The 27,567-nt window shown below is 41.4% G+C and overlaps 1 protein-coding gene across 2 annotated transcripts; it reads right to left on the bottom strand.

Annotated features, from left to right (window-relative positions):
• Positions 1-414: 414 nt before the first annotated feature.
• CDC42EP3 (CDC42 effector protein 3) lies at positions 415-27,567 on the bottom strand. Of its 2 annotated transcripts, none has more exons than XM_075412712.1 (2): positions 27,463-27,567; positions 415-2,538 (listed from the first exon to the last, which is right to left on the bottom strand). In XM_075412712.1, exon 2 carries the CDS (start codon positions 2,249-2,251, stop codon positions 1,484-1,486), a length of 768 nt encoding a protein of 255 aa, XP_075268827.1. In that variant the 5' UTR covers positions 2,252-2,538; positions 27,463-27,567; the 3' UTR covers positions 415-1,483. The 2 variants fall into 2 exon arrangements, with proteins under 2 accessions (XP_075268827.1, XP_075268828.1); XM_075412713.1 differs by lacking the exon at positions 27,463-27,567 and adding an exon at positions 26,365-26,381.

Raw genomic sequence — 27,567 nt, 5'->3', positions numbered from 1 at the left:
AGGATAAATATAATATATATTAAATCATCCATGACTTACACGTTCTGATAGGAAGATAAAGATACATGTGGTTATCAAATGAAGAATCGTCTACAAAACGTGTCAGGATTTTACCTAAAGACTTCAGGGAAATCTGCTGGAACTTTGCCATTAACTTCACCAGGACCAAAGTATTACTCTCTTGTCTCCAATTACTTAAAATCAGTGTACATCCCAGAGTCCTACCTGTCTGGAGCCTGCCCTTAGAACCTCAGAGGAAGTAAACCGAATTGGAGAAACCAACTGAATTAAGACAGTAGATATGATCTGCCCCTTGGTCCCGTATTTCTGCAGCTCTATTGCAGTCTGTTTCATTACAGCAGAAAACAAAACTTTGTGTTTTGGTGAGGCTATGTACTGAGTCACAAAGACATAGCGATTTAAAGGGGTTTTTATTGTATTGCACAAGATATCTATGCAATCCATGTAGGTACTGTATTAAAAGATCCACATTTCCTAAAACATTGGCTGTTGCAGCACACATCACAAGCATTGTGAATAACCAGTGCCTTCTTCAAAAATTATAATAATCAGTTGCAAGTTTAAGCATGTGTGGCAATAAATGAGGGAAAAAAAGCAAGTAGTATCAATACATATTTCTTTTCAAACACACAAATATACAATTTTCAGAAGAGCACCAATAATGCCAAGCAACTATTTTGATGAGATACTGTACGTGTAGGCTCTGCAGTAAAATGCCAATATGCACACAAAAAATATATTTCACCTTTTAAAATAATTTAACCATAATACCTTGCATTTGTCACCTGTTTACAACGTATCATTTCATATACAATGTCAAGCCTCAACTTGCGTAAATTTGTGCATACCCATTTAAACAGCTGAGATTCTGGACTGGGTGTTCAAGCTGAAAAAGCCTCCAAATTGTTAAGCCTCCAAATTGTTCACATTTGAATACAGAGCGGTAGTGTAAAACCCAGAAAGTAGTTACAGTGAAGGTATAACAGAAATGGTACTACAGAAAATGAAGAAAACCACTATCAAACCCTCAAACACAAGGTTCTAGAAAGAGGCCTATATGTGAAGTGACGTTGTAATAATTTATAAAAGTGAATAATTAATTATCAGTCTCCTTTCTGACAGATTCTCATATATTCAGAAGCCTGTAGAAGTGAACTAACCAAATGTCACAATCGGTATCATCCTTAAACTCTGTTTCTTAAGTTTCTGATCATTAATACTGGTACATAAAACATTTTGTATTTGCTGAAAACTGTTATTAAAATTTACCTTCCTGCTATGAGAATTTAGTGTAATAAAAATCATGAAAAAACAACAGGTAAAAAAATAGTATTTTAAGAATATTTTTAGAAAACCCGTCAAACAACTGCAAATACAGCTGATTTTTAAATGTCTCTGCTTTCGAAATACATTTGTTTTTGTTTAAGTGAATCACTTCTAAAGAAGCAAGGGAGTACCAGTTCTAAGATTTATTCTTGTCCATTACATTGAGAACCTCATCCAAAAGTGAAGGTCCCAAGTCAAGTTGTAATGAGAGAAGAGAGCCTGCAAGATCTGAAAGGGATTCTTCTGACTTAGTCTTTGTCTTGGTTAGTTCACAAGAAAGTCGACTGTCATCAAGCAAATCAACTGTTTGCCAATCAGTGCATCGTTCAGAAAAGCTGGATGAGTGACTGTCTCTACCATTAGTAAAATGCGAAGAACCACCATTTTGCTCCCATAGGTCATCTTTGTATGTTTCGCCATCTTCCATCTGTTTAGTTTTCTCCTGCAATTTTTCTTCTATTACTGGCTCACAGCTAAGCCTAGGATTTCTTGATGACCTTACGGATTCCTGCTTTGAATTAAATGTCACTGGTGACAATAAGGGCAATGTAAGGGCTTGAGAACCCCCAATGGCAGGAAGGGAAATAGCATTTTTGAGCACTGGTGATGGAGTTTCTGTAAACATGGACTCAGAAGTGCTGTTTGCCCTTAAGAATTCATTGTGGCCACCAGACTGGCTAATCGTGGTTTCTCCTTCGTTTCCAGGCAATAGCTCATAGTTGCCCTGCAAAAAGGAGATGTCTCCAAAAACATCATGTTGTCCCTCTTTTCCAATGTGTATGGTGTGACGAAAATCTCCAAGTGGTGGACTGATCATATCAGGAGATAAGATATCCCTTAGTTTAAATTTCTTCCCTTTCTTATTGTTAGCAGCTTTCAAGTAGATGGGTGTCTTGGCTGGCATCTTGCTTGTAGTTTCTGAGAGAGGAAGTTATTGAAAATAAAAAGGAAGGGAAAGAGAGGGGTGGGAGAAGCCTCTTACAAAGTCAGTTATTGTCTGTACACCTTCAGTGTTATCAAAGTTACATCATCTTGAACCACTCTTGCACATGAAGTCCCGGTCTTCTGATGCAGAAAACTATGGGGTATGTGAAGGTCAATGTCTCCCACTGCAGATCTTTCCAAGGCAGAGCACAAGTTTCAGGTCAGTTAGCAACCAAATGCCCTGCTACTTCCAGAACTTGAGAAAACCTGCATGGGATACAAAATAAGGTTATCATTAATTTATTTTTCATGGTTCATTCAGTCTTGGTTGGTTTGTTTTTTAAATTAATAATGGTACGGACAGTTCCAGCCTGCAGATTAGCTTTATGATGTTGCTTCCCTTCATTAGGCAGGATAAAAGAGTTTAGATTAACAAGGGCTAGCTAACCTTTCTCTGACTTCATAGCTTTTTTCGAAGTCAGAGTTTCTTAGACACGGTTGCTGAGCATAGTGATATTTATCAAATGAATTATCTGAATCTTTCTTCTCCTTATTCTGGCATTCAAGACGCTGGCCTTCAACCTTCGAGAGCACATGCAGAAGCACATTCATAACATTCAACAGCATTAGGCTTTTGGCAAGCCCCGGAAGATTGACAGAGTCATTCAGTAAAACCTTTTTGGAAATGGAGTAGACCACCTTGGATTAGAGAACTTCAGATATTCCCATTTAGTGCTGGAACTCTCACAACCTGTCCCCAGTAACACTTCTGATAATTGTGCCCATTGAAAAGGATAGTTTTAGGTACTTGAAAAAAGTGCTAGTCCAGGTCTTTACAACTAGAAACATCCAAATGCAGGTGTCTTAGAAGAGACTGATTCTTGTGACCACAATCTTTAGACTACAGGAGTTCTTCATAGCAATTACTTATAGACTAACTTATGAATTATGTAGGCCATGAGGCCATGGTGACTCAGAGATTCTCTGTGCAACCAAATGAAAGAGTGTTTGCAAACCAAGTCATCCTGTTAGAATGTGGTCTCTTAAAAGCCTGATAAAGCAGTCCACAAGGGCTAACAGGCTGTCAGGTCAACAAGTTATGGAAAAATACTCTTCATTAATGTTTTAATAGTGTATTTCTTCCTTACAGTACCAGTTCCTGACTCTTGAGCAATCTCAGAATAAATGCATTTTTCTCCTGGACATTTTTGTACTTTCGCCTATTAAGTCCACAGACCACCAGAACAGCACAGGTGATTCCTCCTCACCAGAATACTCAGCCACAAATCCCTAACACCATGTCCATCACCATCCTCACTCCATAAAGGAGCTTGCAGTTTTTGCACAGAAAGACTGTGCTATGCAGTAAGTGAAGGAAAGCTGTCTGTAACAAGAGCTACTTTTGCTGCCTTTTATTCATGTCCCAGCAAATTAAGTCCAGTAAGAATCACCATTTTAAAACTTTGTACTGTACAGCTATACAGTCAGATTGTCAAGAAGTATTTAAGCATTTGCACAAATCCTTTAACCCGAGTCATTAATTCCTGCAGTGGGCTACTTAACTGTGCATCACAAGGGGCGCTGGGAGTCTAGCCAGGTTAGCATTTTGGTTTTTCTGTTCCCACCAAATATCTACTGCACTTCAGATACCACTGAAAAGCCCTCCCCCAAAAAGTACAACAGATATAAACAGATGAAAGCTGTCATACAAAATAAACTCAATGTTCTGTAAGTTATGCGGACATCTTCTATTTTTTAAACTAAATTTTGAAAATACAATTGCTCGCATCAATCAGCTAAAAGCACTTCAAAGCTTCCTTCTACATAACAAAATGGTAATTCATTAGGATCTACAGAATACTAGGAGATTCACATTACATACCAGAACTCCACGTTAGTACTGTACGATCATAGAAGTAAATCCTAAATCTCTACTTGTGCCACACCCCATGGGAAATGAACTGATTAGTCAACTAAGTTACCTTTCAGTTTTAAACTGAAAAATTCACAGCACTGTTTCCCCCCCGATTATCATTCCACCCACGCAACCCATTTAGCTAAATAAAATGTCCTCAACTCTAAAGAGAAGACTGCTCTTAGCAAACCAAGCTGAAAGGCCAGATTGTTGTACAGTATCTAGTGAACTCAGCCCCATCTCACCTCTCAGGCACAATTCCCCCTGATTCAAATTCCTCTTTCTTTCAGATCTTTTAATCTGGAATGAATGGCAGTGTAGCGTCAACGTGGTCCAGAGTCACACCTGTTGGCCACTAGTTTAAAAATTAAAGACAAATTCCAGTTCATTCAAAGCTTCCACAGCTTCTACCAGCTTGTATGTGTATCAAAGACCACTATCACCAAACTCCACAAGCAGATTTCAAGGAAGCCTGAAGGACACAATGAAACACCTGAACACCAAGAAATACTAAAATTAAGTGTAAAATAACTTTAATATAAATAATAAATTTTTGCATACAAGAATATCACTATCTTTTATTTAGCTCATAGGGGAAAAAATGCAAAAACACAGAAGAGAGCAAACTTTTGGGCATCCAGATCTCTTTTAGTTCTTGCACTATGAGAAAGCCCCAGTAAGGGGCAGTGTAAAACCACACTACCTCACAGGATGCTGCAAGAGACTCCGGTGCCAGGAATTATAATACCTCTCTATACGGCAGTCCCTGTATTTGTGAAGGCCTTGTCTTCCATTTGGCCAGTGCAAGAGGCTTTACGTTTGAAGAGAACTTCCACAATTATGTGCCTACTGCAAGCATCGTTTGCTTTGCTGAAAACAAAGACTACCATTGCTGCAGATTTCACTGGCCACTCTACTGAAAAATCTGCAAATTACACCTTGTATATAAAAGATAAGGGTTCCCTCCTCAATGGTCATGCTTTCCAGCCTGAAATAGGTTTCAGAGCACTTTGTTTCCGCATACCTATCCTCTTCGTCAACTACTGCCCAAAGGAGTAGATTTTAAGATACTTTGAACAGTTGAATTGTATCATAAATCTGGAAATATTCACTTAGCCTAAAATAGTGTTGTTACTCATATTTCATTTACAATTAAATAAGGAAGAACCTATATTAATATATAGCATGTGGTTTAAAAAAGTAGTTCTTTAATAAGAAAATAAAAATAAAAATCCAGCTTTCACAAATGAAAAATGGCTTAATGAGACTAAGCCTCGAGCTCAACTCCTGCAACACTAAAAAATTAGTCCACAAAATTTTCACGAGAACCTTACACACTCTCCCTGCATTCAACAAGACTTAATAAAATCACCAGTACACACAGGCTAAGAGAAGGGCCAGAACACACCCCAGTCTCGATACCAGGCCACACAGTAAAGTCCATCTTGTCTTAAAATGAGACCTTTCTCTGATCTTGCTGCCAAAAGAGTCTCTGTTTTGATCAATTTCACCTCAGTAACTAAGTGAATGTGTAGCCAAACCAGAAAGCTGAATGAGAATTTATCAGAAAACCAAACACATAACAAAAAGTCCACAACAGTCCCAGGCTGCCAGCCTACAGCAGACGACCTTAATTTAAGAGAAAAACAACAGGAAAGGATTTTTCTTCCAGTCATAGAGATATCCCTCTTCTAACAAGATCCAAGCATGAGCCAAGCCAGGGAAACTTCAGCCCAATGAAAACTGAAGTTTTGGTTTGGCTGTAACACTTCCTCATTTTCATTCCTATCACTTCACACTCTCATCTAAGTGTTTTGCTTGTAACAAAGACTAATATTTTCAGAAGCACTTCTCAATCTGCCTTGCAAACCTTCTGTCCACTCAGCAATCACCATTTTCCACACAGCTTAGTTTTCCATGGATGCCTCAGTTTATTCCACAGTCCATTTTAAAAGGACAGACTATCAGCAAACATCTCCACAGCTAAGCTTACAAAGCCAGAGACAAACAAGCATCAAGGTGCAAAATTTTACTTGCACACAAATCCCAAGACACCTAGGTCCTTAAGCAGTGTCCTAGGCAAAGAAACGATAGAAAGAAAATCCTGTTTCCACAGAGCAGGACCAGAAGCAAGTGTATGTTCTAGGAAGCCTATGGGCTTTCTACAGGACAGTCACTTGCCAAGGGCTGTGCATGTGAACTTTAGCGAAACCCATTTCCGAAGCATTGTTTAAAATAACATTGAATTATCTTGCAGGGAAAGTCACTAGGAGAAAAAAGAGCCTGTACATTATTTCAATATCCAAATGAGAATACAGTAACACAGCAAAAGACAGATACAAACTGTGCAATAAGCTGCTGCAACTTTTCTACACAGCGAAATACCTGCAAGCATAGTGGAATTAAGCTTTAGGGGTTCATTTTACGTTTTAGCTACCAGTAGCTTTCAGCAGCACACACAAACTGTTGAGGATGTCACTCTGTCTGAAAAAACATCCATGCAAACCATGTTTTTATCATTTTTGTAACAGGGTCTTGAACTTGTGTAGTCACAATTCCTGACTGGAGGCAAAACAATATCACAGTATAACAAAGTCTTCAGGTACAAGAAAAGGAGCAGATGAAGCACCACAGAGCTTACCTCTCATGTTCCTGTGGACTTTGGTGTCCATATCAACTGGCAGCCTCTGAAGATGAGAGACCATGAGTCTGTCCACCTCTAGACCAGGCCACCAGTAAGCCTCTGCTTATAGAGCCACCACATTCTGAGTAGTTTTAACCAAATCAGGCAGTAACACTTCTCCCTCCAGATTGTTTATCTAAATTTATCTTTCTTCTAAGAGGCCCAGCCTTTGAATTCATCTGTATTAAAGTCATCTTCCCTGATCAGATTAGAAGTTCTCACCCCTTTGTTTCTCCCTGCATCAAAGAATTTGCACCTTTCTGATTAAAGCTATAGATTTAATTACTTCATAAAAACAGTCAGGCTAATCGCACTTCATTTCAACTAATTTTCTCAAACTGCACTCAACCTACTTTCCTAGATCAAATCCAACCTACTTTATCCCATTGTCACATACACTTTTCAGAAAATGAGGGAAAAGCAACCCCCAATCCATCCCATAGCTACAGAAACACAGGTCAAGAGGGGATCCTATGATGCAGTTCATTCATTTCTCCATCCTCCTGCAAAGATCCAGATGCCTTCTGCTAGTCCTGGAAGATGTTTGTCCACCGTCCTCTTAGAATGCTCTACAGGTGCAGACCGCACACAGTAATTTACTTGACAGAGGCTAGTCATCAGACAAGATGTACCTCAAGTCTCCCCTGCTCCAGTTTGGGCCCTGATGAAGACAGTTCACTTTATGCATTCTACGTCTCCTTTCAGCCTTTCTTCTTCAGATTATACAACGCAAACATTTTAACCTTTCAACACAGTTCATGTTTTCCGGAGCTCAGATAGCTTCCCCCCAAAGTCCTTTTCTGGTCTTCCTCCCCTTGGCTCAAATGTTTCTTTAAATATGCCCAAAAGCAAACACAATATTCAAGCTGAGATCTCAACTTTGCATTTTTCTTTTAACATCACAACATTGTTGGCTTATGTTTAGTTTGTGGTCCACTAAAAACCTAGCTCCTTTCGTGAAGAACTGTTGTCCAGCCAGTTAATCTACATCTTGTTCTTGACTGTGCCCCTGTGGCAAAGCCTCTGTACTGACTCCATTGCATTCTATTAATTTCAAACACTTCAAATGGTCAGGATCACTTTGAATTTTAATCTTGGCCTCTACAGTATGCAGGTTTAGCATCATCTGCAGATGTAATAAGCATACATTCAAAACATTCAAGAAAACATTGCGTAGTAACAGAGATGGAAGATAGCCGTGCAGAGTTCCACCCGATACATCTTTCCAGCTTAACAGTGCTTAAATACTCCAAGGTACTGCTACTTGAAGCAGCTTGAATTCTTGAAACAATTGTCTACTCAGGGGTAAGGAAGGAAATGTGAATATGCTCTGTAATACAGTTATATTAATGAAGACAAGGAAGGCTTGGAAAACTTCAGCTATGCACCAGCTGGGGAGAAATATTAAAAAAAGGCAAAGGAATTAATTCATTATCAGTCATCTTTGGAAGGGAAATCTAAGAAAAGTCATATCTGGATACATTTTCATCTCCCTTTCTATAAACACTTTTTGCCACATAAATCAAAGATAAATCGAACATTAGCTGTGAGCAGTCCACCTGAAGAAGTGTTAATCGTCACAGACAGGGACAGGCTGCATACAGTGTCCTTCTCTCCAGGTATCTTCCATTTCTCCAGCACCCTCCTCTTTCTCCCCCCTAAAACCTAGGTTCACACACAAAATAAAAACAAGTTCCTGAAATGATTTTTAATTGTTGATTGCTTTAAATCTTGCCACCCTTCCCTGCATAGTACCTTTTCAAATCGATCAATCTGGAGTAAATCATCTTAACCAGAGAACACCTTCAACTTTAAACCATTAAAGTACTTGTGCATTATATTCAAATGAATGAGGTATTTCACATATTTAAGAGTTTTCATTTTAGCTTGTAAGAAAAAGAACAGAAAGCCAACCTGGTTTGAAAAAAAATATTTTTTACAGTTCACTGTATCCTTCAAACAGTTGTACCAGCACCAGTTGTACCAGGAAGAAGCTGCTGAAGTTATCTAATTTGGGGCTGCTGTCTAATTTGAGCAACTGGCCCCAGTCTCCAGTTATTACTTTGTGCTGTACCAGTCTGTGAGATTATAAAAGTCCTTTATCAACCAGTAACCTTCATCCCTGTTAAGGTACTTGAATACTAACCAAGTCAGTCATCCTTTTTGATCGAACTGAACAGGGGGAATTCCGCATGTGGTGATGGTGGGGAACTAATTTTAAGCCTTCAAATACCTCTCTCTGCTTTGAACTCTCTCCAATTTTCCAACATCCTTTTCAGAGCAGATCAGAATTAGTGACATTTCAGTATCGTTCTCCCTAACAGCATATACAAAGATAAAAATTACTTCTTTCTTCCCATCATTGCTGCTTTGTTTATAAACAAGATCATATTTCTGCTTTTATCCTCAGCATCTTACAATAGGAATTCTCTTGTATTTATAGGGTAACATTATATTGTAAAACATTTAAGAGTTCTTGTGCTGGTGTAACAAAAAACAGGTTCTCCAAGCAGAATAAACCATATTGGCAAAAGTAGCAATTTGTTACCACTGCCATTTCTTGGTTCAGAGTGAGCACCCCCGTTATATTTTTTTAGGATGAAGATACACATTTATTCATTTAACCAACAAATTTTGCAGGCACAGCCAATGCTGGTGCTCATATGCTTTGGTTTCGGCTGCCGCCAGCAACGAAAGCGCCATGCGGCCGCCCCTCCCCCCGCCGGCGTGCGGAGGAGAATGAAAAGAAACAGGCAGAAAACTGGTGGGTCGGGATAAGGGCAGTTTAACAGAACAGCAAACAGAGGGAAACAGGAACAACAACGATACAGATAAGGAGAAAACACGACAAAAACAGACCCGCTCTCTCGGACCGCACCGGCGCCGCACGCTCCCGAGCCGCGAGTGAGTTCCCGCAGCGCCGCCCCCCCCACCGGAACCCAGCCTGACGTCACATGGTATGGAATCGGCTCTGTTTGGCCAGGTGGGGTCAGCCCCCACCCCCCCGGCTGTGCCCCTTCCTGGAGTCCGGTGAAAATTAACCCTGTCCTGGCCAAACCCAGGACATCATATTACACTGTTTGTCCAGTAAGACTCTATTCCTTAGGAAAAAAAAAAGGATTTCCAGGCTATCGTTCTCCCGCAAATAAGCTGGATTTATATTCTTTAGGATAAAAAGCAAGGCCACACCTCAGAAAAAGAAAACATTTTATGTGAAGGTGCTCAAGGTGTCACTCAATAAATCAGCTGAGACGTCTCCATCTTCCTCATCAATATACTTCCTCCATCTCCATCACCTGCAAATTTGTACCACAATAATTTTACACTTATTTGAAGGCTGCTTATAAAAATACTATGCAGCCCAATGCCGTATAAAAAGATTGCTGTGTTATTTCAATAGAAATGCATCCCTCTCTGATGCTGACTTCTTTCTTACATTTACTCTGAGATTCTAAATGTTTTTAATATGTGTTATGTTGACACTGCAGAGGACTAATGTTTTAAAAATCTGGCTGTGACACAACATTAAGTCAAATGCCTTACAGCCTGGTTTTGCAGTTGTGCTTTTGACCACTCATTAGAATGTCTTCAATAATTCACATTTTTCTTTCATCAAGCAAATTTTTTTTTCACCTTCCAACAGGTTTCAGTCACAGCTTGTTTTCAGCTTTGAAAAATTAGCATCTTTTCTAGAATAAGAACAGTGGTTTTTCTTTTCTTCTCCAGAGACAGGCATTCAATGAGCTCACTGTATTCTGTTGTTTGGCTCCGTGAACTGAAACAGGTATCTCTATTATCTTCTTCTTAGCTTTGTTAGCTGGTACATTCATACATACGGATTTAATATCATATACTTCAGTTGTATCATTGGCTTTCAAAAATTAGATGAGTGCAAGACCATGCAGATTTAGGCATAGGTACATGTCAGTACAAAGTCTAGCACCTTACCTCATGCAGCTGGTGAAGGCAAGGTTATGCTACGTCACACAGACCATGCACTGAAGTACAGTCACTCCTTTCCTACTATAAAGCCAGCAGACCAGGTGAGCAAACAGCTGGGGACCATAAACTCATAAGCCACAAGATGGAGAGGCTTAAAAACTTCTCCATCAGTTCTCTTAGATCAAAAGAAAATGACTATGATATGGGGCAAAAAAACTCCTATAACCTGAGCCCATGTGCCACCTAAAAGACTGGGTAACTGCTCTGGTTGAAATCTCATCTGCTGAGGGAGAAGAAAGGAACAGTTTTTAGCCAAAGGAGCTCCCTGACACAGCTCAAGGCATGTTCATGTAAGTGCTGGTATTGCCATACGGAAGAACTTGGGAAGACGTGGATTGAGGCAGGCAGCACTGCCCCTTTTGATGTCAGCCAGCACTCATATCAGTTTAAGTGGATTAAGAATCCACACCCTTTGTAATTCTGAGCAGGTTAGCATAGATGGCTTTCTGTTTTGACACACAGGGTGTAGTTCCCCAACCCAGATCTACTCTCAAAGCTGGTTTAAGAACTTCCCACCCTGGATTCCTCGCTCCTCACTGCTGGTTCCTAGTTCTGCCATGCAGTTCCTTGTACCCTCCGTGGGTAGGCAGATCTACAAGCCACACTGCAAACCCGTCACAGCAGCAATTCTCCCCACTGACTCAGTTTACAGTAAAGGGTTACCAACAGCTGCAGCGTGACTGATGGCATCGCTTCAAGAGAGTTCAAGCCCAATATAAATGTTGCTGTCAGAAAGGCATTCTCCCCTTCCCCCTACCCTGTGCACACGCTTGACCCCTTGTAAGCCAGTTCAGCAACTAAGAAAGGGGGGCAAGATCACAAGGCTAGGAGTGAGACTGCTACTTTCGGCTGCAACAAGTCAATTGACTAGCTCAGCTACCTCACGAAACATCACTCAGAGGACGGAGTTCTGGCAGAAGGGATGGGCAATTCTTAACCAAATCTTCTGCAAGAAAAAATGTCCATGGAATTACATCCAGATTTTATTCACTTCTGATGCAAAAATGGTTTGGTAGCTCCATTAGCTTCTGCCTTAGGGTTTCCAAAATAGCTGTCATGTTGAAATGACGTTTTTCCAGCTACAGTTAAGAGTTTATTATTAGTATTTTTTTAAAAAGATCCTTAGTTTAACGTTTCCTTAACTGGTAGCTCCTGACAATAGGCAATCTAAAATGAAGGCATTCCACCCTAAAAAAGTTGCCCTATCCTGAACTCCCCACCTCCCAATTCTCAAATACTCTTCATCTCTAAGTCAAATATTCTTTATCATCCTCTTGAAACACACAAGTGACATATCATAATCACCAGTTCTGCTATTATTTAATTCTCAAAGCGTTTCACTTGAAATAAGTATTTACCATCTTGAAGTGGCTGATAAACCAGTTTTAAAACAAACTTGAAGGCCAGAAAGCCCTCTATATGCAAAGGCTAACAATGAGGTAGAAAGCTACAGAAAAATATAAATTTGCACGGGACTTCTTTGTTTTATTACATAGAAAAAGGATGAATCCACTGCTCTGTTGCAGTTCTGCTTCCTTCAGAGAGTTGAATGGTCATGAAGATGAGATCAAAGAGCATGGGGCTGGGGTAGATGGAAGAAAGTAAATTCTTCAACGGATTACAAAAATCTTCAATGAATTTCTTTTTTGGTCCAACTTATGCCCTATAAGGAATGGGGATAAAATCATGGAGTAAACAGGACTTCTAAGATTTTGTTACCTATATGCAATTCAAAGTAGATAGTAACTGTTTTATCACCCATATATGAAACAAAAGTGAAAAAAAATAGAAATTATATCCTCACTGTGAGTTTCAGCTATACTCCTAACAAAACAACTCTACTATTTGAAGGCACCATTTGAGCAGAGGTAAGAATCCGGAGGAATAACCGATAACTGGAAGACCTGTCATATTCTGGCTCTGCCCTGCAGCACATCAGTGACACGGGTGCTGTGCCCCAGCTGACAGGGACACACCCCACTGGACAGTAGCACAGGCGTCCCCACTTCCTCCGGAAATCTCTTTGTGACAGACACTAAGTTCTATCAACTTGAATCGTTTGTACTAAATTGATCAGACTTCTTTTTTCTGGGCGATATTAAGTAGCATCAGAGTGCACTCACTCTCTGGGCCAACAGTCGTTTTCACATACTACTCTTAAACCCGGGCAGAGTTAATTAGTTTAATTTGAAGGAAATTAGTATACTCAGCACTTGCACAGAGGTATACTGTCTGAATATTCAGAGTGGCACAGTGGCAATTTGTTAGTAGTTTACTGATTAGCAGCTGGTATTTCTTTCAAACTCTAAACCCCATTTATTTAATTAAACTGAAATACTGCTGTCTCAAATCCCACTAAAGCTACCTTCTCAACACTCAGGGTTTTCCCTCACCCAGTCCTCAGCACCTATCTTCTTCCCATTACTGCAGCCACACATCAAAAGATAAGTACAGCTCTAAGACACAGCTTAAGCCAAATGTCGAGCGAGATGACAGCATCTGTACCTCATATAGTGAACACTGGACCTTGAGCTTGCATGTGCAGGCAACATGACAGAATAATTAAATGGGTCAGGGAAACATGCTGTATCCAACGAACCCAAGCAGACCTAAGGTACTGCAAGTCAAGTCCTGCCCTTTGCAGCTTTCTGGAAAAGCATTTTGCAGACACTCATGTTCTCTCTGCACTCTGCAGGGGCTCCTGCTCAGAACTTTGCCTTGAGACTGCAAGAGAACATAAATCCCTCTGTTTAAAGGTCAATATTTCAAAGTGCTCCAAAATGGACATTTTGTTTTCAAAAGTAGTGTCAAGGGAAAGAGTATTGGCGGCAAAAGGAAAACTTCTAGTAGGCAGTCACATTAGGGTAATGTAATCATGACTCATGCTCCTCACCCATTTCCTGACTAGGGCTGTGCATGATCAAAAGAAAACCAGCCACAGTAATGCTGCCGCTCGTTAATGTTAGCTAGCCTGGAAGGATTACAGACTACCAGAACACAAACTCATTGCAGAGCATCCTATTTAAAGCCTGGCATAAACTGACACTGACAAACACAATGGCGTAATACCATACTCCACCAAAAAAACCCCAATTTACCTTTACTGTGAGAAACAAGTTACAAGTGTTTATGATGAGCTCTCCTACCAGAACAAAACTTCTCACACACCTTAAAACACTGTAAATCCTTGGGGTGCCGGGGGAGGGATGATATCCAATTGCTAGTCTCTAAGGAAGTACAATATACATGGCCTTTTCGAAGAGCATCACAGCGAAGTCAGACTGCTCTAAAACAGCTACCACCTCCCCAGAAAGGCTGTAAAAGAACACAGACACACAAGCCAAAGCACGAGCTGGGCCTAAGTGACTGTCACCTTGTAAGAAAGGCACTGCAAGAGGCAATTTCTGTCTCAGTGTTCAATCCCACAGGGTAGCCTGAGTGAAGCATGTGCTTAATGATGCAAATTGGTGTTCATTTGTATACAGAGTTCTTCAGCAGAAAAATTTCAGATCCTTGTTGGGCCCTTGGTCACATTTAATTTGTTCCAAAACCCACATTAATGAAAACCCCAAAATTAATCAGATGTTCCAACTGAAACTACAGCAGGCTTTAGGTAATAAAGATGACAACACCCAGCTGCGCCTCTCTGCAGCCCTCACAGGCAAAACGGTGATGACTCTCCTCCCTACCTCAGGAGCAAAGCCCTGCATTTGCAGGTCCCTTTCGCTCCCCTTTACAAATGCCAACTAGCTGCTAAACATGCTCATCGGCACCAGCAACAGTGTTCCTTATGCTACTTCTGACAAGGGAGATCAAAGGGGAAAGAGAGCCTGAAGTTGACCAGTAAATATATAACCCATTGTCAAAACCATTCTCCATAGAATGAAGACTGATCAGCAGCAGCACTCCACACCCAGGATACTGAGGAGACCTATACCAGGTATCCCACAGGCAAATTCTACCCAAGCTAAACAATCACCTGGCTTTTCAGTAAAACCTCAGCTTCCCTCTTAGAAATGTCAAATATTTTGCCCCTCACATGATGCAGAGCACTGGGGGGACAGGTAGGAGAAACAGTCAGTTGCACAAGGCAAAAGTTACGTTTAGGTCTCGCTAAACCAACACCAGCGAAGTATACTAAGCCTATACTTTATCTAGGTTGCACTAATTACTTCAGAGTTCAGAAGCTCATTCTGAAACAGAGTAGACATATACCAAGGCCTTACTTTGCATTGTCACACTTGCTGCTAGACTGTTATAACTCTGCTTGGTCATTGCATGTCTTATTTACACAACTCTAACAGCACAGAGACAAGGTGCAGCAATCCCTTTGGGCATGGATGCATCTCTCTTGACCAAGAATGAGCTGTTACCACATACTGCAAGTCGTTCATGTACCAATTCATACCACTGGTACGGAAGACAGTGGGGTGTAGGCAGACAAATAAAAGAACGTAATTCAGGGACCTATTTTCCTGTGTAAAGGGCACATTTATTTACTTAATCCTTTAATAAGTAGGTAAGATGAACTTCTGCCTTCACTGACGGCTATTTAAAGCAAATTTCTAATGGCTCGTGCCAGCTCCAGGGAGTCAGAATTCAAGTCATGGGAGGAGTGATATGTTGCTTAGTGTGGTTTACCACCCTTTCGAAATTTAAGAAAAGGTGACACTTTGTAGAGCCTAGGACAGACACCTGCACTGCTGACAAAAACCTCTGCGCAAACACTAAGTACTGGTTCAGTACTGCACTGGAAAAAAATCATGGATAATGCAGGGCTGTTCCACAGACGCTCTGGACGTAGTTCACACGGGGAGGGAGGAATAGAAATCTCACAACCAAAATACTCTGAAACACAGTCCCAGCAAAAGGCATGTACAGTAACTTCTAGAAGGAAGATGATATTACCAAACTGGCATTCCTTCTTTTCTTCTGTACGTGGGTGCTACCTGGATTCACCAGAGGTACGCTCCTCCTGGCTGCAGAAGCAGCAGGGCAGCATACCTGGGCTCTGAGGAAGGAACCCAAGGAAATCCTTACTGGAGGAAATGGTTAAATTGTTCACCAACAGCTATAAAGATCCATGTTAGAAATAGTTCATCAACATCCCTGTTGCTATAGCGCTATGGTTCTGAAGTTAAACCACATCCTCGGGGAAAATGAGATTTTTGTTGTTGTTGTTTTTCTGTTTACGTTCTCTCATAATACTAAATATAGCTTATCCTACAATAATTCAAATTAAATATATCAATTTTCTTAAAAATCTTGCCACTGACACCACCGTTAAACTCTTGCCATTCCTGCAAAGACCATAATCTGTTGACTTTAGAGAACAGAAGTGGGAAGGCAGAGACAATTTAGCACCAGAAGAGAAGACAGACCCAAACAACGACGAAAAGAAAAAAATCTGCACCTAGTCAGTAAACCAAAACTCTCCAAATACAACACATTAGCAGCTTGCAGTAGAAGAGTTAACTTTAATATTCACCAGGATCCCCGGTTAGTGGCTGCTGATTAGGAAAGTTCACACCTCCCAAAGTGAGTGTTCAGACTGCCTGAAACAAGGCAGGCACTTTCACCCAGGGTGCCAACACGGCTGAAAGAGCATTACTTCTTAAAGCGAAATCTCAGTTTCAAAAAGATAAATATTGTGAATAGCTGAAAAATCCAGAGAGGCTCTTAAATCTGCCTTGCATTTCAGCTGTTACATTCCCAGTGGCTTATTATTCAACAATACAAACAGAGTGCTGTTTCAGAACTTGATTAAGCCTAATAAATAATGAAACTCCCTTCATACGTCTTGCTATTCACCTTTCTTATGCGGGACAAGATACAGAAAGTTTTCTTCTGTGTTTTTCCAGACACTGAAATATCTTTCTTGGGCTTTCCCTTGAGAGGCTGTCATTTACTAGGCACCTGGAAATAGCCATTTGCTCCTTGGTCAAACTTCGCATTCATCCCCTCAGCAGAGCACAACAAAGAGTTTAGCAATACAATAAACATCTTGGTACACATGCTGCATCTGGAAAGCAACAACTCTCCACCCCAGGAATTACAATGAACTCATATTTCTGTTCTTTTTGCTAGAATATTCCAATATCAAATGCAAGCAGCAAGAATAAAACAAAATTAACATGTTGAAACACTGTAGCAGTTGACAGCTCCTAATCACAGAATCACAGAATAGTAGGGGTTGGATTGAGGCCTCACCAGGGCAGTGTAGAGGGGAAGGAGAACCTCCCTCGTCCTGCTGGCCACACTCTTCTTGATACACCCCAGGATCCCATTGGCTTTCTTGGCAGCCAGGGCACACTGCTGGCTCATGGTTAACCTGTCGTCCACCAGGATGACACTTTTCTGATAGCTTAAAAAACAACCAAGATTCGCTTTGAGTCACTTCCTCCACATTTCTCTCTCTCAGTTAGCAGTAGTTCAATCAGTGTAACTATTGGAGGCCATAACTACTGGAAATCAGACCAGAATCAGGACTCTTGCTTTACTAAATAGATGACAAGATAACAAACCAGATACAGCTGTAATGGAAGGATAGGTCTGTACAACACCCAACGTACACAGCTCCTCTTCTGCCTAGTATGTTCACTCAAAACCAAAGGAATATTCCTTTTTGCTGTCATGGAATCTCAGAGTAGATCAAGCATGACTTCTCACACACCAGCTTAATGCCTGATTTCCAAGAGTTTCTCCCTGTTTGTACGCCATAAATGGTAATGTCACTCCCAAGTCAGACTGATGTTACAAGATGTTATGAACAGAAATTGTGGCGCTTTTTTCTATGGGTGTTAGGACTCGTGGGGGCTTTCTGCTCAGCAGGACTTCCAGCCTGCATTGCCAGTCAATGCTCTTAAACTCTTTGCCTTCAATTCATCCATTTCAGTTGGGGAATTACCCTAAAATGACCTACACTAGAGGACTGGGGATCAGGGAGAGGAGAGGAAAATTAACTGGTAGATAATGGAAATGAGAGGAAGAGCATCATCTTGATTAGCTGATACCAGAACATCAACAAGCCATTTGAGTTTTACCAGTAGCCAAAGTCATGCATTGAAGATTAAAATTTAAGACTAAATCACACAGGCCACACTTTCAGGATTGAAGATTGTGCTCAGAAACAGTAATGAGAGTTTTGCAGGTCAGAAGAGATAATCAGCTGAACCTGATCCTCTTGTACTGTAGTCACAAGGTGCTACTGCAATCCCCTGCTGCATAAGAGGGCACTGACCAGGGAACGGGAAGGTCCAGCAATTCTATACTTGGCCATCATCGTGTCCAGTCCCAGTGGCCATGATTCTGGGAGGATACCACTGAACAAAAGAGGGTTTCAGAAGAGCCACAAGACTGGTACTGTCACTTCTGTTTGCTAGACTGAAGCTAGACAACACAAGGTAAGAAAGAAAAAGTACCTTTTTCTAACAGCAAGAACAATTTACCAGGCCCTGTGGTGGATTCTCTATTATTTGCATTTTTATTTTTAAAAAAGAAAAAAAGATATAAAACGCCCATTGTCTAAGTCAAACAATCCAGGCAGAGCTAGGAGTCATACCGACACAGAACTGGGTAAGGATTCAGGAAAGGCCTACAGCTTGTCATAGACAGGTTCCCAGTGGTCTGTTCCAGCTTTTATCATTCAAGACATGAACAGTATTTTTCCCTAAATACATGACATTTCTCTGAAAAATTTAATATTTTGGAAAGCATTTTTATCTAGAGAACGCCATACTAAATTTTTAGAGTGTTTTTGTCCACAGATTATGTTTTCTTGGCCATCAAGATGAATATGAAGGTTGAAAGAGCAAATCTCCTGGAAGTTATCAAAATAGAGCTCTTATCCAAACTGTTGTGTTTGGAAAATTCTTTCTTTCAGCATAAAATGAAAAAAAAAAAAAAAAGAAGATATCTATGTTTGACACTACTTCAAATCCTGCATGGAGAACAGAATAGATTCTTTCCTGTCAAATTCCATGAACAATCTGAGTCTGCAAGCTTTAAAAGCTGTCTCTCCTCTGATGCTGTGCAAGCAGAAGGGCACACATTTCACAGCTACTTAGCCTATTCAAAATGAACAAGGAAAACTAAACATCGTAAAGTACAACTTTCTAACAAGGGTGTTTCAAATACATGACTGAGCAGCAGCCAGTGTCCAATTTCAGATACTCAGTTTTGAAGAAAAGCACAGTGAAAAAATGAGATGTGGCTTCACTTTTACTCAAGAGAAATTGAGATAGTTCTTGAATTTGGTAATACTCTGTAACTATCATCTATTTTCAAGCCCCATCTCCTATATATTGTTACTGCTGTAAAACTTGTCTTTGGGACCACATTTGTACTTTCAGGATGTGAACCCAAGAACTACAAACTTTGAAATGCAGAAACCCCAGTAACTACTGACAGCTATCTCAGATGGACTGAAAGAACACAGTGATTCAGAGCACCTGAAAAATTATCTATTACCTTTTCAGACAAGGATCTTTAATGTACACACATACATAACAGAGACAGCTGCTCCTAATTCCACAGATACCACACTGTTTTATTACACAGAGCATACACACAGTTTCTTAGATTACGCCTTTTTAACATGTCCACCTACCCATCAGATGTCTTGGACGCTTCCATTTTAAAGCTCATTTTCATAGTTGTTTATAAATATTAAGACTGCCATTCAAGTCAACATTTTCTATCCTTCATCTGCAGCAATCTGTGTATGTTTGCTTATTGGGAGGATTAGAAAAAGGTGGGAGAATTTTAACAGAAATTGTTAAACTGTTTCTGTAATGAGACAAAACACAATTACGTATTTCTACTCCCTCGCTCCACTACAACGCCCTTTACTCTTATGCATACACCACCTACCGAAATCCACAGCCTTGCTAAAAAATTCTGGCATTCTGTACTTTTAAAGCTAGTCCTGACATTCAAATTTGTATCTAGCAACATGTCTTTTCCTGTCACTCTGAATTAGCAGAATGGCTAGTTTTAAGGTGTTTTAAGTGTGTAATTTTTGCAAGATTCAGTAGCTTAGTGTCTGCCAGCTAAAGTCTTGCAAAATCACCTCTCTGTTAAAACTACTCCCCCTCCTGCTCACATTGCTCTGTCCCCACAAACAACTCAGCAGGAAGGAATAACCATCAACCCAAATTCAGGAAGGACAGAACCTCGGCATAAGAACTAGGGATGTGGAACCAGGAGATAGAGGACAGTGGAACTGGGGAAGGGACTGACCCTTACACACAGATGCAGGGGAGAAAGACGTGTAAACAGACTTCATGCAGGAAAATTAGCTGGAATTTAGCAACAGAATTTAACTTCATGTTTAGATTGCTCACTTGAGCATTGAAGCTTGCTTCTTTCCTCACAGATTTTTCAGTTTTATGCAGATCAAATTTTTGCATTTTCAGAGATACCTTGAATACACTTAAATATTTACATTTCAATGGATACACTGTTCTTACCAAAGGCAGTGTCAAAAAGCTTCCAACCTCTCTGTTGTTGCTTTATCAGATGCTACTCCTGCCTCTTCCTCCTATAAGGTTGTCAGCACATATCCCAGCATCCCAGCTGTTCTACCATGTCACAAAAAGCCTTATTCACAATGCATATTCCACGGCCAAAGTAGAGGCACCATCGTGGTCTCAAGGTGTAATAACTACTGCAACTAAAAGTGACATTCATTCTCAGACAAAAATCTGAAAGCTGTCTGTAGCATAAACTACTCGATTGTTCAGCACTTTTGTTTGGAGAGGTGGGGGGTTTTTTTTGTCTTCACAAATTCATTTAGGAACTCCTACAGATTCCTAACCTACTTGGGCTCTTCTATTGTATTTTCTTCTTTGGGACTGCAGTTCTTCAGTTGTTGCATCTTTTGGGCCAGGGAATACTGTTAGGTGTGCAGCAGAATTGTAACCGTTGCGAGCATCACCTGCCTCGTATTTCACCTTTCCACCCCAAGTGTTTGGGCTGAAATAAAATACAATTCCATATGCCATACATACAGCCTATATGTGGACACACTGCTCCATTCTTTATGTCCACATTCCCATCTTGTTTTTAAACATCCAAGAAGAAAAGACCCCAGATACACTGCATATTACCCTCTTATGAACTGTGGTTATTCTTCCAAGGTCATCTGCTAGAGAGCCATGAGCAAGCAAAGAACCAGCTTAAACTCAATGAAGAGCAGTAATCTTTTGTATGTAGAGCAGGAACATGTGAGCTGCATCTGACATGCAGGACAATCAATGGCACTATTCTTTCCCTGTCCCCCTTTCACTCACCATGTAGCTCTCCTACTGTTCAAGTCTTCCTTAAATTGGGCTAACCCCTAACATTATTTGCAGGAGTCACGCATCCCTATAAGAAGGGAAACACCAAAGACTACACAGCCACATACCATCCTCCAAATGAATACACACAAGCCATACAAAAGCTAAAGAAAAGTGCCTTTGCAAGGACCATAGTGCTGGGGAGAAATGGTATGGCCAGCCTTCACATCAAACCACTAAAGGCAGAACCTGCATTCTCTTTTTCCTTCACCCTCACTGTGGCACACACAGCTTTTAGTGTCGGAGATGCTTTTGCTTTTATTCTCTGTGGTTACAGAAATATGTACTCTCAAAGAACCAGTGAGTCACATTAATGCTTCACATGACAGAGAGTTTGTAAATTAAAATTGATTAAGCTATCATTTGAAATCTGAGCCTTGAGAAGACTGGCCTAACCATTCTCTGGAGATAAATTTTCACTAAACTGAGACTATGCATTAGTTCCCAAAAGACAGTTTATCAAATAACCCAAAAATAAAAACGAAAAAGTAATACTGATGACCATTCCCCAGCAGAATTCATTATTAAAAGCAGTGGCAAGAGTGCCTGAACAAGATGCTCTTCCTTAATGGTGGTATGTCACATTGAAGACAGGATGTTCATGGTGTGCATCTTGAGCACAGAAAAAGGGAGAGAAAAGGCAAACCAAAACACTCACCTTAAGCTTCACCACTAATCTTTGCCTGAGTTTCAGATCTAATTTACCCAGTCTCATGAATAAATAGAATTAAAGTCAAACTAAATCAAAGTGTACACTGAACCATATTAACTGAGGCAAAACAGTAGAGATTTCTAGAAAATACTTAGACCTTCATGAAAAAGGTATATGTAAACACACACAATTTAGGCTTTACTTAACCAGAAGTCGTGATACACCTAGAAGGAAGAAAGAATGCAACTTGCTTCTGATCACAATATCCAATTAAGAAGGTTAGATTTAGTAGGTATTAGAATTAAGAGGAACATTCAAAAATTGTTCTGGTAGCACAAGGCTTTTTTTTTTAATGTTCTAAATTACTTAAGTATTGATTTTTGTAAAATTTAAAAGCTTTCTTAATGAGAAGAATCCATTAGTGCTGTCAGATGCTTCTTGAAAATATAGATGAAATAAGGGGGAGGAAAATAAACAAAAAGGCAAGAATGTAAATGTGGGGAATAAATCCCCAGCAACACTGGCGTTCCTGTACATTACTGTCCTCGTGCACCACTCAAGCACTACAAAAACCAACCAAACAAAAAACTATTACACAGGAGCTGACCCAGTCGTATGGCTTGAAAAAACCACCTTCTCAAAAGTCAATAAAGAGTTTTACTAGAACAGAAGAAACAGAGAAAGTGTTTATCAGAGCAACAAGATCCATCAGCCTCTTCTTCACGGAAGACTTAAGCCTCATGTCTTGTCTACCACCTCCTTCCTGCCTCTTCCTTGCTTGCTGGTGTAGATTTCAAACGTTGTTACTCATACTCTTGTAGGTATCAGGGTTTCTCCTTGTGAAGATCATGACAGAGAACTCTGCTGGCTAGAAAGCTGGTTTCACCACCTCTTTGGAGAAACGCTCCACAGATGCTGACTGTGGCAGCAGCAGAGCACCTTTGATCTTCCTTGCAGAGTATCACTGAGAATTCTGAACCCCATAATTAGAAATATCATATGTGGAACACTAAGGTTGCAAAGTCAAAGAACACAAAGTTAGGAAATCCCAAGACTATATTTCTTGTGCAACCATTATTTGGTTCCTTCACCATCTGCATTACAATGCTGCCCAGCACCACCCAAAAGGACTATGACAAAGGAGGACCTTCAGCTTTAGTCCAGAATTTCAAACAGGTCCTCTCTTTTTGTTACTTCTCACCTCATTCATCGCACATACTGTTTGAGGCAAGAGGGCTATGAGAAATACTATGACCATAATGCACTTACATAAGTATCACCATTTTCTAAGGCATTTTCCAACTTATGGATACTTGCGTTTGCCAGCATAACAGACTTTAGGTTTTTGGGTTTGCTGGACTTTACTGTTATACTGTAAAGACTTTTTAAAAAGTTAACTGAAAAAATAAGAAGATTTTCAGACTAACAGTTTGCTTTTATTTACTATTTTTATGGTAGTGTCTAATATTCTAATATGAAAAAAAACTCAAAGACTCAACACCTGTTTCCTTTGTTTAAGGCACAACACAAATATTCAGATACACAAAATTTCTACAGAAAAACAGTGAGAACAGGATTTGAAACATTTGGTATTTCAAACAGACAGATTAAAAAAATATACCAAGCCCTACATTTTAGATCCTCCCAGCAAAGACACAAAGTATTTATTTTTAGAAAGTTCTCTACAGATGACAAAAAAAAAAAATTGCCATCTAAATGCATCTAAACAAGTTTGCAGACCTGACTAAGCAAGTCATACCTAGTTTCAGTGACCACGGCTCATCATCAGCGCTTGTATCTCTACAGAAGGTCAGCTGCTGTTTACGTGTAACCACAGAAAAATTCACTTAGATAATTCAGAATGAGCCCCAGCACAATAACTCAACATATCAGTCCATTTAATTTCTTATCTCACTTGTTCCCTGTTGACCTTTATGATAGAAATCAAAGCAGTGTATCAGACTTGGTGAGCTTTCTTCTATTATTTAGCGCAAGTAAACAACATTAACACAATATTTACATACTTACGATGTATGTTGTTGTCCCACACACAGTGGGGGTTGAAACCCTTAATGTGGCTCCCTGGCATTCATGAGATACAAGCAGTCATCGAGTTTTCAGAGTATTGCGCAACTTGCATAATTTCAAAGATAAGCATAACAGTATTTCAAGTTACATTTCAGTAAAATGGTCCCAGATAAAGAGCTACTATGGTCATGATGATACGATTTCGTTTGAGTATTCAACTATCGCCTTCACATTTTCAGAGCTTTAGGGGTCAAAATGTGCTACTGGAACTTAGGCTCAGCCTGTAAATGGCTTATCTCCTCTGAAAAAAAAAACAACAACCCAACAAAAAAAAAAAAGACAAACAAAAAGGAGTAAAACACATTCAACAGTTCAGTAGCCTCTCAAAAGAAAAAAATCTCACAGCTGTTTACAAAAATCATTAACTAACTGCTCTTGGGGACTTAACTAGTGGCAGAACCATAAGACAAACATTTGTTTCTACGCCTGACTATTAATTCCGTAAGTGTCAATGAAACCCAACTAAAGGTACAAATAGGTCTTGTCACCCTGGCCAACTCTGCCCATTTGTAATCACCTCATTTTATCTTGGCAGCATGTTTTCTGAAGCTTTACTGCATCTTGATTTAACCCTTAAACTATGAGGAAGCCAGCCTTCTTGTCAGCCAGTTCCAGCTGCTCCTGCTCCATTCCTCTCCCCAGCAGTCACCATGCTGGATCAGTATCTGCTCAGTAACGTTATGAATGTAAATACAGAACACTGTACAACATCATAAGCAATAATTATCTTCACGAATGTCATCCAGAAATCTTCCTTATTTAACATAGCACTAGAAATAAATCTCATCTTCAGCATGAACTTTACCTGAGCTTGTACTCAGTAGCTGCACCTCATTCTGTCATCCTGCTTCTCACAAACCCCTCCCCTGCACAGGTGGTGCTTCAGATCTGCTCCCGCTGCTCTACCCAGACACATCCATCCACACCGGCCAGCTGCTTTCACCGGTTAGTAACCAGTCGCCTTCGCAGTGAGAGGAAATCATTTAAAAACTGTCCTCCATCCAACACCCAGATACAACTCTCTCCACATTCCCACTTCAGTGCAGACTTCAGTTTATTCGGGAAATTCACCTTCCTACCATACAAAAAACCAAGCCGACTACCCACCCAGAGGATATACCTTTAGCCCACTGCCAGCCCTGTCAGCGCTGTGCCCGTGGGGCTGACGCATCCCTGCAGCACGGCTGCGCCTATGAGGCACCGGCCACCCAACTGGCTCCGTTTTACCACTGGGAGAGGGGGAGGCAGTCACTTCTCCCCAAGATGGTTCAGATCTTGAGAAAATATATTTACTCTGCCTCCTTGATCATCATAAGGGAGGGGAGGGGGAAGTAAATAAGTGATGCTTTTTGTTTGGTGTCTCTTTTTTTTTTTTTTCCTTCAAAAAGTAACGTTTGTATGCAGGAGGGTGAAGGCCTGTGGTGATTTACATCATTATGAAAGGCCAAAACAGGCACCAGGTGACCTGATCCACAGCAATTCTGTCAGAGAGGGCAAGGAACAGGAGGGAGAACTGGTCAGAGAGCATCGCTGAGCCCCTGGGACACAGTCTCACTGGCAAGAAGCGCCGGAGAACTTGATGGCAAATTCTGCATGGCAGATTTGGTCTTAAATGCCAGTTCCCTCTCCTACCCCAAACTGTTTCTCAAGACTTGGGCAGAGGACCAGAATTTCTTCTCTAAGTCTAGCTTAGACAACTATAAACCAAAGCAGCGTACCTAGTTACGAAAAGCTGAGAGCAAAACATGTTTCGCCATGAACCGTGGCTTTCTTTGGTTACAGTAAAGCTGATATAAGCAGTTTGGAACAGTTTTAGATACCTCTTTGAAGTCAATGTGACTTTTAGCCACAGCAGTGAAATAGGGATGGCGCAGAGCCCCGCTGCGTCAGGGCAGCTCTGGGCTGCCTCTTAGGCGATATCCATCTTCCCTTTCCAAAATTCACCCGGGTTACCTCCTGGTGATTCTGGCTGGCTTTACCCGTCACAGCAGACAGGCAGAACCACAGCGGTAGTTTCTGCCCCGATTTTCACTTCTGTGGATGTGCAAGGTGCTCCCAAGAGAACAGTAACTGTGGTTATCTTTCATCTAAGGAGGAGATAGGCCCCATGGTTTCCTTCCCAGATACCGTCGGCTTATGCTGAGGCCAGGAATAACCGTTCCCTTCAGTACTATCCTACCCACTGGAGAACCTGCCAAGTTCCTCTCCGCTGCACGCTGTAATAAAAAACAAACGTTCAAAGCACGGAGTGCCTTGACCAGCGAAGTCTTCTCTTACTTTTCTGCATGCTGCTGCTGAAAGACTATTTTTAACATGCCATGAAGCTAAAGTAAATCTTAATGCTAACGCTAAAAAAGGCTTGACCCTTTCAGTATGAGACACTTTAAAAATAAGTCCTCGCGCCAGTAATCACCTGCTGATACATGCTTTTATGTTTAGCCAGCTGCTGAGATGCCACATCTGTCACTTCTTGCTTCCAGAAATGCGCTTTCCTTTTCTGTAGGGAAGGAGAAAATTCTGCTCCTGGAACTGCACTGAGCATCTCGATGCCTTTTTTGGTATCTGTGTCATTCCTCTCCACATCTGAACCACGGCACGTGGATTATAAGGTTTCTGGTACTGTGCATCTTAAGAATTGTTCAGCTTTAGATTTTCATACCTTAAAGCCTCTGATTTCTTCCCTACGCTTTGCTGAACAACATTACATATTTGTAACCCAGATATAACTGAAAATAATGGTCTATACATGAGTAATGTCACTCCCAGGAGCTCTCCTTGCCTTCCTCCCCCAGATATTTTCCAAAGGAAGGTAGGAGATTGGGATCATATTTGTTACACTAAACATTTCATAATAAGCCCTCTTTCTATTTTTAAAACATAATAACAATCTACACTGACGCAAGCCCTAAATTAATTACTTCCTCTAGTTTAGTCTCTTTTTAATTTCAACTGAAAATAAACGCAAGTCCCTCTTATCAATCTACCACCCGCGTTTCTCCATCAGCAACCCAGTACAGATTCCTGCTCGGCTCCCCGATTGGGGCTCTCTGCCGGGGCACTCGCACCCCAGCGCCAACCCCAGCCCCAGCCCCGCTCCAGCGCTCGGCTATTGTCAGCCCCGGCAGCAAGGCTCAGCACAAGGCGACACCCGCACCGCCACTGCCCGCGCTCCTTCGGGCCGGTGCAGGCACGCCCGCCGCCCTCGGGACAAGGGCATAAAATCGGGTACGGCTAAACACGCAGGGGAAGAAAACGCAACCCGGTTCCAGGGGCGAACGCAGGAACACCCCAGGCGGTCTCAGCAACGCGATCGCCCCGGCGCAAACCCTCCCCTCCCCCGGCAGCCGAACGCGAGGGTTAATGGATGCTCTCCCCTCCCTCCCCGTCCCCGAGCGGCCCCGCCGTCGCTCCGCAGGGGAAGCGGGGCCACGCCGGGCCCCCCGCCAGCCCCCGGCCCCGGCCGCGCAGCCCGGCGGCCCGGCCCGACCCGCGCCCCCGCTCCCCGACTCACGGCGCGGCCGGCGGCTTCCCTGCCGCTCCCCGCTCGCTCGCTCGCTCGCTGCCGCCGGTGCGGGGCCGGGAGGGCAGCGGCGCCGCGGCCCGGGGCGGGCACGGC

This window comes from Opisthocomus hoazin, chromosome 2 (genome assembly GCF_030867145.1).
Source record: "Opisthocomus hoazin isolate bOpiHoa1 chromosome 2, bOpiHoa1.hap1, whole genome shotgun sequence".
Classification (NCBI taxonomy): Eukaryota; Metazoa; Chordata; class Aves; order Opisthocomiformes; family Opisthocomidae; genus Opisthocomus; species Opisthocomus hoazin.
Note: the sequence above shows the minus strand (reverse complement) of the source record. Positions and strands in the feature narration are given on the sequence as shown.

What these genes read in the sequence shown, in the direction of transcription:
- CDC42EP3 (XM_075412712.1), bottom strand. Translation starts at nt 2,251, where the DNA reads ATGCCAGCCAAGACACCCATCTACTTGAAAGCTGCTAACAATAAGAAA.